The sequence below is a fragment of the Oncorhynchus kisutch genome, linkage group LG13 (genome assembly GCF_002021735.2).
Source record: "Oncorhynchus kisutch isolate 150728-3 linkage group LG13, Okis_V2, whole genome shotgun sequence".
NCBI lineage: Eukaryota > Metazoa > Chordata > Actinopteri > Salmoniformes > Salmonidae > Oncorhynchus > Oncorhynchus kisutch.
The window spans coordinates 60,418,559-60,429,848 of NC_034186.2; the positions used below are offsets into that span (position 1 = coordinate 60,418,559).

The 11,290-nt window shown below is 42.7% G+C and overlaps 1 protein-coding gene and 1 long non-coding RNA gene across 2 annotated transcripts; one reads left to right on the plus strand and one right to left on the minus strand.

Annotated features, from left to right (window-relative positions):
* The first annotated feature begins 774 nt into the window (after window positions 1–774).
* Window positions 775–2,079, plus strand: LOC109887487 (uncharacterized). Its single transcript, XR_004202484.1, has 4 exons — window positions 775–1,362; window positions 1,476–1,587; window positions 1,718–1,830; window positions 2,000–2,079. It is a non-coding gene; the product is annotated as an uncharacterized LOC109887487 (long non-coding RNA).
* Window positions 2,080–5,052: 2,973 nt separating this feature from the next.
* Window positions 5,053–10,336, minus strand: LOC116353109 (asialoglycoprotein receptor 2-like). The gene is made up of 6 exons (XM_031786774.1): window positions 9,933–10,336; window positions 9,308–9,415; window positions 8,921–9,226; window positions 8,444–8,616; window positions 5,485–5,612; window positions 5,053–5,216 (listed from the first exon to the last, which is right to left on the minus strand). Exons 1-6 carry the CDS (start codon window positions 9,946–9,948, stop codon window positions 5,072–5,074), a joined length of 876 nt encoding a protein of 291 aa, XP_031642634.1. The 5' UTR covers window positions 9,949–10,336; the 3' UTR covers window positions 5,053–5,071.
* Window positions 10,337–11,290: the final 954 nt, after the last annotated feature.

Below are 11,290 nucleotides of genomic sequence, written 5' to 3' on the forward strand. Positions count from 1 at the left end.
GTCCACAATAGGCTGAGAGAGGCTGGACTGAGGGCTTGTAGGCCTGTTGTAAGGCAGGTCCTCACCAGACATCACTGGCAACAACGTCGCCTATGGGCGCAAACCCACCGTTGCTGGACCAGACAGGACTGGCGAAAATTGCTCTTCACTGACGAGTCGTGGTTTTGTCTCCTCGGGGGTGGTGATCGGATTCACATTTATCGTCAAAGGAATGAGCTTTACACCGAGCCCTGTACTCTGGAGCGGGATCAATTTGGAGGTGGAGGGTCCTTTGTGGTCTGGGGCAGTGTGTCACAGCATCATTGGACTGAGCTTGTCGTCATTGTAGGCAATCTCAATGCTGTGCGTTAAAGGGAAAGATGTCATCCTCCCTCATGTGGTACCCTTCCTGCAGGCTCATCCTGACATGACCCTCCAGCATGACAATGCCACCAGCCATACTACTCGTTCTGTGCGTGATTTCCTGCAAGACAGGAATGTTAGTGTTCTGCCATGGCCAGCGAAGAGCCCGGATCTCAATCCCATTGAGCACATCTGGGACCTGTTGGAGCGGATGGGAGGGTGAGGGCTAGAGCCATCCCCCCCCCAGAAATGTCCGGGAACTTGCAGGTGACTTGGTGGAAGAGTGGGGTAACATCTCACAGCAAGACCTGGCAAACCTGGTGCAGTCCACGAGGAGGAGATTCACTGCAGTACTTAATGCAGCTGGTGGCCACACCAGATACTGACTGTTACTTTTGATTTTAACCCCCCTTCTGTTCAGGGACACATTATTAAATTTCTGTGGAACTTGTTCAGTTTGTCTCAGTTGTTGAATCTTGTTATGTTCATACAAATATTTACACATGTTAGGTTTACTCAAAATGAACGCAGTTGACAGTTAGAGGACTTTCCTTTTTTTTGCCGAGTTTATTATGGGTTGAAAATACAAGGTATTAACAAAATGTCCTCATTAGGGAAATGAGCGCAATATTCAATATGGCAAAATAATGAAACATGTAAATTTAAGATGATTGTGTCAAACTATTGCAACAATGACATCTATTTCTCACTAATTTAATGATTTAGTGTTAAAAAAAATGCTCTCAAACAATTACACCGGGCGTTCTAGACTAAAGCCTCTGTCTGTGCAGTAGACGGAATGTTTGCTGTCCCTACTAGTAGTAGTTGCCAGTTGTATCTAATTCTGTGTTATGAATGGTAACTAGGTCTAATGTTCTTAGTCTACCACTAATAGAAGACCCCTCACTGTTCGCAGATAAAGGTCTTGGTCGGCAGAAGAATGGTATGTGATGCTATCATAGTGAATGTGGCAAGGGAGGGGGGGGGACATCTTCTAGACTGGAAGTGGAATTTGGAGAGGTAAGTCCTCAGAAGGGGTGTGTGAAATGAAAGAGTATTTTACCACTACCACACACACACACACACACACACTTACATTGGGCCTAGGCTACATCTCCACCTTTCTGTTGTAGAATGGTGTGCAGGTGAAGAAGTTGGTTGAGGAGGAAGAGGAAGGAATGATTTCCAACCAGCAGCCAACGAAAGCCATGCTGGGAAGAGAAACTTTATGGATGCTTTGTGAAGGTACAGATAAACAAATCTAACTGGAACACACTTCCATATCTGTGCCAATGAGCTCTCTTGATAGTACAGAAAGATACTGCACTCAGGCTAATGATATGGACTGGAAAGGTTGTATTTCTCTTCCTCCTAGTCTGCCACCCTCCTGGCAGGACTGGAGCAGCCAGAGTAGAAGTCTTCCAGTACAGATGACAGCAGCAGCTCTGACGATGAGGACCAGAGACTGGAACTCTCCAGCACCACCAAGTAAGAACCTCACTGCCCAATACCACCCACCACCATACAGGGATTAATATAAGTTTGAAGGTTATTTGTTTTCATATCAATGTGAAGATTAACGACAGTGGTTTTATGTACTCACAGGTTTAAATAATAAATGTTATTTCCCTCTCCCTTTGACGCTGACCTGGTGAAGGCTTGTGGAGGACGCACCGCTCACAAGTAAGTATTTTGCTTGTCACCAATAAGTTTGTAATAAACCATAAACAAATCACATGAATGTGTATTCTATCTTGGTGCATGCTGTTAGTGAAGGGCTTGAACCTGGTCTTGCATGTCTTAATAAGGAAGCTAAACATTGTTTGTCACGGCCTTACCATGAGTGCCAAGCTAGCCAGACTGGAGCAGCAGGAGCAAGAGTTCATGGCAAAGTATGGCAAGAAAAACCAACTAACGCCTGCAACACCAGATAGCATCACCACCATTACCCAGCCAGCTGCCCAGATCCCCGAGGATGAACTGACGGATGAGACCCCGGGGGGGGGGGGGGGGGGGGGGGGGGGGGAAGAGGAAGAATCACGGAGGATACTCGTGAGAATGTGGCTGAAGAGAGTGCTGATTCTGCTGTCGTCTCCAGAAGTACCAACATGGAAATAAAGGGAAGTTCAAAGGAGAACACTGGAGAGGTGGCAGTGGTTCCTGTAGAGGAAGAACTATTATCTTCTGTGGAAGATAATACAGCAGACAACGCTCAGCCAACCAAGATGAAACGTTCAAAACAGGAAGGTGTTGGAAGAGGGCGAGAGCTGTCATCTAAATGGAGAGGTGTGGAACTGCTGTCGTTTCTATAGGGAGTTATGCCGGAGGCGGCTGTGAAGAGGCTTCAGAGGGAGAAGGTGCCACTCTGCAACAGACTGAATCAGACACTACTACCAAGAAGAAGTCCTCCAAGAACAGAGGTGGCTATGGTGGCTGGGGAGATGGAACACTCTGATAGAGAAACCAACCAATCGGAACCTGGTGGACTCCCCTCCAAAAGAGAAAAAGAAACGGGATGGAGCAATAGAGGAAGTGAGAACGGTGTAGGAGGAACCTAAAATAAAAGGTCAAAAGAAAAAATGCAAGGAGGACAAGCAGACAGTAGAGGACAGGTTGCATGATGTATCGGACTCCATACCTCTAAAAAAATAGAAGAAAGCTAAACAACAGGAACCAGATTGATGAGGACTAGTTGGAGAGGAAACGGGTCAGGGATTTGGGTCAGCGCTCTAATACGTTTCAAGGACACATGAAACCATCTAATGAAATTAAGTATATTTCTAATTAACGCTCAATGGCCATTATTGCAACACCATGCAAAAAGGATGTTTTGTTTCTTGTCAACATATTTATTTGTATGGAAAAATTCTGCTACAGACTATAAGAAAATATATACACTGCTCAAAAAATAAAGGGAACACTAAAATAACACATCCTAGATCTGAATGAATGAAATATTCTTATTAAATACTTTTTTCTTTACATAGTTGAATGTGCTGACAACAAAATCACACAAAAATGATCAATGGAAATGAAATTTATCAACCCATGGAGGTCTGGATTTGGAGTCACACTCAAAATTAAAGTGGAAAACCACACTACAGGCAGATCCAACTTTGATGTAATGTCCTTAAAACAAGTCAAAATGAGGCTCAGTATTGTGTGTGGCCTCCACGTGCCTGTATGACCTCCCTACAACACCTGGGCATGCTCCTGATGAGGTGGTGGATGGTCCCCTGAGGGATCTCCTCCCAGACCTGGACTAAAGCATCCGCCAGGTTTGGGGAACGGGCGGGCCAGTCCATAGCATCAATGCCTTCCTCTTGCAGGAACTGCTGACACACTCCAGCCACATGAGGTCTAGCATTGTCTTGCATTAGGAGGAACCCAGGGCCAACCGCACCAGAATATGGTCTCACAAGGGGTCTGAGGATCTCATCTCGGTACCTAATGGCAGTCAGGCTACCTCTGGCGAGCACATGGAGGGCTGTGCGGCCCCCCAAAGAAATGCCACCCCACACCATGACTGACCCACCGCCAAAACGGTCATGCTGGAGGATGTTGCAGGCAGCAGAACGTTCTCCACGGCGTCTCCAGACTGTCACGTCTGTCACGTGCTCAGTGTGAACCTGCTTTCATCTGTGAAGAGCACAGGGCGCCAGTGGTGAATTTGACAATCTTGGTGTTCTCTGGCAAATGCCAAACATCCTGCACGGTGTTGGGCTGTAAGTGCAACCCCCACCTGTGGACGTCGGGCCCTCATACCACCCTCATGGAGTCTGTTTCTGACCGTTTGAGCAGATACATGCACATTTGTGGCCTGCTGGAGGTCATTTTGCAGGGCTCTGGCAGTGCTCCTCCTGATCCTCCTTGCACAAAGGTGGCGGTAGCGGTCCTACTGCTGGGTTGTTGGCCTCCTCCACGTCACCTGATGCACTGGCCTGTCTCCTGGTAGCGCCTCCATGCTCTGGACACTACGCTGACAGACACCGCAAACCTTCTTGCCACAGCTCGCATTGATGTGTCATCCTGGATGAGCTGCACTACCTGAGCCACTTGTGTGGGTTGTAGACTCCGTCTCATGCTACCACTAGAGTGAAAGCACCGCCAGCATTCACAAGTGACCAAAACATCAGCCAGGAAGCATAGGAACTGAGAAGTGGTCTGTGGTTATCACCTGCAGAACCACTTCTTTATTGGGGGTGTCTTGCTAATTGCCTATAATTTCCACCTGTTGTCTATTCCATTTGCACAACAGCATGTGAAATTTATTCTCAATCAGTGTTGCTTCCTAAGTGGACAGTTTGATTTCACAGAAGTGTGATTGACTTGGGGTTACATTGTGTTGTTTAAGTGTTCCCTTTATTTTTTTGAGCAGTGTATTTCAGCGTCAACTGGTGTTTTTATACTTGTCTAGTGGTCTTGTATTAATATTCTCAACATGGCTGTTTTAAACAATGTGATATCAACATCAGATATGAGGTTGCTACATTTGAGCACAGTAATGCATTTTCTTTGCTCAATTAACTTTCCTTACTACTCTGAGGTACATTTACATGAAGTGACAATTAAAGCTGCTGATTTAGATGTATTGCATCGCTTATAAAACAGCATTTTCTTTTTAAATATAAAAAAACGGAACCTATGAAAGCCCTACACAAGTGTTCTATTTAAAAATTGTTATACACTGCTATACAATAGCTTTTTTTGACTGTGAACGTGGCTCAATTTATCCTGACCATATTAATGCTTTACTCTCACAGATCCATCGGTTTCTCTGGCCACATGATGCAGCATTCCAATTAGCCAAAGGTTCATTGTTTGGGTTAGTTAAAGCACAATCGCGACCCCATACAGGTTGAATCTTCCAAAACCTGTGAAAAGAAATCCTACAATGAATGAAAAAACATAACCCCCAAAAATAATGATTTAAGGCTGGATTCAATCTGTATCGTGGAAGAGCCACGTTAAGATTTAAAGGTAATGGTTTCCAATTGGGCCGGCATGCAGCGTTGACCATGAATGCAGTCTGCGAACATGGGAACATTGATTTAAAATTTTGAGAATCTCCTGCGACGCCAATTGAATCCAGCCCTTAGTGAAGAATTGTTTCAGGCAACATGCTTCTTTGAATGTCCTTACCCATCAGTCAGATTCTGATTACGTCCATCAACCCAAAGCCATTGACCGTCTTCTGCTATGTCAGTCAGGCCGATCCAGTACCCATGATCTTCATCATAGTAGGCTTGAGTGTTGTTGAGAATGAATTCCTGAATACGAAATTAAGGAAACCAGAAGTAGATAAAAATAATTATAGGATACATTTAACGGTAATCCACAGTTTTGTGAGGCAGTGTGACCGTGTCTAAACGTTATGGATAAATGTATCTTATCTGGTGCAAATGAAAGATAATGCAGTATGAAAGTACTTTCTGTTGTCAGTCCCCTGCTTTTTTGAATGGGCTTCAAGCTTATATAATTAAATACACTGAGTGCACATTAGGAACACGTGCTCTTTCCATGACAGACTGACCAGGTGAAAAGCTATGATCCCTTATTGATGTCACTTGTTAAATCCACTTTAATCATTGTAGTTGAAGGTGAGTAGACAGGTTAAAGAAGGATTTTAGGCCTAGAGACATGGACCGTGTGTGCCATTCAGAGGGTGAATGGGCAAGATTTTCTGAAGTGCCTTTGAATGGGGTATGGTGGTAGGTGCCAGGTGTACCAGTTTGAGTGTGTCAAGAACTGCAAGGCTACTGTTTTTTTTAATACTCAGCAGTTTCCTGTGTTTATCAAAAATAGTCCACCACCCCAAGGACATCCAGCCAACTTGACACAACTGTGGGAAGCATTGTCCACATGGGGCCAGAATTCCTGTTGAATGCTTTCGAACACCTTGTAGAGTCCACGCCCTGACAAATTGAGGCTGTTCTGAGGGCAAAATGGGGTGCAACTTAATATTTGGAAGGTGTTCCTAATGTTTTGTACACTCAGTTTATTACATAGTTTATTACACCTGCATTGCTTGCTGTTTGGGGTTTTAGGCTGGGTTTCTGTACAGCACTTTGAGATATCAGCTGATGTACGAAGGGCTATATAAATAAATTTGATTTGACATATACAGTGCCTTGCGAAAGTATTCGGCCCCCTTGAACTTTGCGACCTTTTGCCACATTTCAGGCTTCAAACATAAAGATATAAAACTGTATTTTTTTGTGAAGAATCAACAACAAGTGGGACACAATCATGAACTGGAACGACATTTATTGGATATTTCAAACTTTTTTAACAAATCAAAAACTGAAAAATTGGGCGTGCAAAATTATTCGGCCCCTTTACTTTCAGTGCAGCAAACTCTCTCCAGAAGTTCAGTGAGGATCTCTGAATGATCCAATGTTGACCTAAATGACTAATGATGATAAATACAATCCACCTGTGTGTAATCAAGTCTCCGTATAAATGCACCTGCACTGTGATAGTCTCAGAGGTCCGTTAAAAGCGCAGAGAGCATCATGAAGAACAAGGAACACACCAGGCAGGTCCGAGATACTGTTGTGAAGAAGTTTAAAGCCGGATTTGGATACAAAAAGATTTCCCAAGCTTTAAACATCCCAAGGAGCACTGTGCAAGCGATAATATTGACATGGAAGGAGTATCAGACCACTGCAAATCTGGACCTGGCCGTCCCTCTAAACTTTCAGCTCATACAAGGAGAAGACTGATCAGAGATGCAGCCAAGAGGCCCATGATCACTCTGGATGAACTGCAGAGATCTACAGCTGAGGTGGGAGACTCTGTCCATAAGACAACAATCAGTCGTATATTGCACAAATCTGGCCTTTATGGAAGAGTGGCAAGAAGAAAGCCATTTCTTAAAGATATCCATAAAAAGTGTCGTTTAAAGTTTGCCACAAGCCACCTGGAAGACACACCAAACATGTGGAAGAAGGTGCTCTGGTCAGATGAAACCAAAATGTAACTTTTTGGCAACAATGCAAAACGTTATGTTTGGCGTAAAAGCAACACAGCTCAACACCATCCCCACTGTCAAACATGGTGGTGGCAGCATCATGGTTTGGGCCTGCTTTTCTTCAGCAGGGACAGGGAAGATGGTTAAAATTGATGGGAAGATGGATGGAGCCAAATACAGGACCATTCTGGAAGAAAACCTGATGGAGTCTGCAAAAGACCTGAGACTGGGACGGAGATTTGTCTTCCAACAAGACAATGATCCAAAACATAAAGCAAAATCTACAATGGAATGGTTCAAAAATAAACATATCCAGGTGTTAGAATGGCCAAGTCAAAGTCCAGACCTGAATCCAATCGAGAATCTGTGGAAAGAACTGAAAACTGCTGTTCACAAATGCTCTCCATCCAACCTCACTCGAGCTCGAGCTGTTTTGCAAGGAGGAATGGGAAAAAATGTCAGTCTCTCGATGTCCAAAACTGATAGAGACATACCCCAAGCGACTTACAGCTGTAATCGCAGCAAAAGGTGGCGCTACAAAGTATTAACTTAAGGGGGCTGAATAATCTTGCACGCCCAATTTTTCAAATTCAAATTTTTGAAATATCCAATAAATGTCGTTCCACTTCTTGATTGTGTCCCACTTGTTGTTGATTCTTCACAAAAAAATACAGTTTTATATCTTTATGTTTGAAGCCTGAAATGTGGCAAAAGGTCGCAAAGTTCAAGGGGGCCGAATACTTTCGCAAGGCACTGTATATATTACATATAAATACACAATTCTATTCATGTTGATTAGCTCATAGCCGATTCCTTTTATCAAAATATTTTATGCTCAAGAAGTACGACACATTGCCAAAAGTTAGAAAAGTCTTATTTGAAGCCCATTCTTAGCCTACAAAACGAGACAACAGGAAGTACCACTTTCATACCGTATAACAAGGAGCACAGTTGTAGCAGTGTTAATGAACTTCATGTTATGAGGGTGTTTCCATGAACATTCAGTAGCTATATATCACATTTTAATATGGTTCCTATTCCTACTTTTTGTGCATTTGTATTGCTTGAGCAACCCTTTAAAGGCTGTGTGAATCTCCCTTAAAGCATTTACCTGTAGTAGTGTCCTACCTGTTCCTCTTGACTGCCTATGTCAACCAAATCGGCATTGTTGTTTTTGCAGTGCTGTCTGCTTCCTTGCCAGGTCCTCCAAAGGTGACCGAAGGGGACTTTAATGTGCAGAAACAGGTAACAACTGGATTGGAACAGCACCCAGCCAACTTGACAAGGTTTGCATGCTCTATCTGTGCAACATGAAACATGCAAAGTAATATAATAATATTAATATATACCATTTAGCAGATGCTTTTGTCCAAAGCGACTTAGTCATGTGTGCATACATTTGTTCTACGAGTGGTCCTGGGAATCAAACCCACTATCCTGGCATTGCCATGCTCTATCAACTGGGCAACAGAGGACCACTACGACCAGCTACATAGTGTTTTTGACATTTAAAGTAACAAAGTATCACTGTGACACATTCTAGACCATCAGCATATGAAACAATTCAAATGAATGAGGAAATATTAACAAGGATGGAAACTTTACCTTTGGTGTTGGCATCTTCATATGGGCAGTAGTTATCAACTGGGAAATTCTTCAACTGAAATATGACCCCAAGAGTCCAGTTGAGCCCATCCCGGTCTCTTGACAAGTTCATCCTCTCTGCCTTCAATTGCTGGTTTTCAGTAGACACTTTGATGTAATCGCTCTGCAAAATGTGATTGGCTACACTCAGCTTGCAGTAGAGATTCATTAGGTCCTGATTGGCTGCCAGTAGGGATATATGCTCATCTGTTAGCTGCTCCAGTTCCCTCACCAAATTTGTGTTGTGCTCTGAGAGGGCAGTGCTGACTGTGGAGAGAAGGACATGTTTACTCAACCTGCACCTCTCCAAATTCCATATTATTATGTCTTTATGATGCATATACTCACAGTAGACACAGAGAGGTAAAATGGTTGACACCAACAGGACACAAAGAACCCCCAAACACAATGCCACTCCTCCAAAGGTTTGAGAGTGGGGAGCAGGGCCCTCCTCCACTAGGAATAGCAAAGATAGGAGTGCATTATAGCTACATTTTAATATGCTTCATTAGTGAATCTGACAGTATGCTATTATTCGAAGGAGTCAAATAATTGAACAATAAGTGGTGGATATTGAGCTCTTATTTAACACATGCTGTGGCAGGACCAGGTTGACTGGGTGCACCTTGCCTTTACTTCAATATATGGCATATGTTCTTTCTTTTCCTCTTATTTCGTGGGAGACGGAGATTATTCATTAGTTTTTACACAGAGAGGTACTTGATTAAACCTTAATTTACAATTCATTTGGCATCAATGTTCTCCAACACCGAATTGGTAAAACATTCAAATAATCTGGAATAAATAGCTGCCATAACCGGCTTGCTTGCTTTAAGCATCCATCAATTTGAACATGGCAATTTAAGTAAAACCATTTTATTGCTAGGTCTGGCAGTGAGAATGAGCTGAATTGGTAGAAATGCACTATAAGAGAGTAAGATAGATGAAGAGAGAAAGAAATGCTAAGACTCACCTTTTGGTGAAGACATTTTTTAATTTTTTAAAACCACTGTAGAGTAATGCAGCTCTTCTGGCATCCTTCAGATACAAATAAAACCATAACCAACATTGTCTGAAATACATGTGCGACTACTGTTAAAAAGCATTCCTTACTCCAGGACTTTTCAACAGGTGACTATCAGGAAAATAAAGAAAAATAGCTCTCTGTCTGCATTGATCTGTTTCATTTAAAGCAAACAGGCTTATGTTTTATCATTGGACGCCTTCATAAGCGCCTTTTCTTTATTTTTCCGTTTATTTAAAGGTATTTATTTACCTGTTGAAGTGTCCTGGGATGAGGAAGGCTTTTTGGGATTCCCTTTTTTGTTCAAGCTGGTCTGAAGCGTGATACGACACGCTTTATTTCTACAAGTGCGACTACTGTTGTTATCCCCAATAGGATCTGTATAAGTACTTCTGGGTTGACTCGTCTGCATTAATTACTCACAGATAATCTCCACCCAGCCGGCTCTCTGTCACTGTAGCAATTGAGCCTGGCGGTGAGGTTACTTCACAGACAGACATTTCACTGTACAGATTCACACATCTGACTTAAAAGAGGAAAGTATGTTTACGTGTCATGATGGTAACATTGCTGTGTGGTACTCAATATGGAAAGCTCTATAGCTGTGGGAAACAGAAATACGATTGTCTTTCATTCCTCTCTTGTTTTAGGGTGAACATATCTCTGAAGACTTGCCATACCCTCCAGTCACTGATTGATTCTTAAAAAATAAGTAGATCGAGCCACATTGACTGGTTACAAGTTCAAGGAAATTCCCTGACTTGCTAAGATGTCAGAAAATGTAACAGTTTTCCAATTTGTCTGCAATAGATATTAAGTCATTTCCCATATGAATGCAGTAGATCTTCAGTACACTATTGAGCCAACCCCAGGAGGTTGAATGGAAGCGGGGTTGCTACTGTACAATATGGACGTGGGGCTGTTGCAATGTTGAATACTGTCACCAGAGGGTAGTACTGAGGTCAAAATGGATCTGAGAAAATAGCTATGCCATTTGTTTATTCCAAATAAACATGGACACTACTATGCTCATATCTAGCAACCTTTTATCTGATGTAGCATTGTTTAAAACATCCATGTTGAGAATATTAACAATACAGGACCACCGTACAAGAAGCGGTATATAAACGCCAGTTGATGCACACAATTCTTTCTAATATCCATTCCACTATGAAGTAGATTGTTGAAAGTCTGTTGACAGGAAACAAAGCATCCTTTTTTCATGGTTTTGCAATAATGTCAGATTCAAATATACTGTGTTTCATATGATGGTTTCATGTGTCTATGAGATGAAGTGAACATTGGAG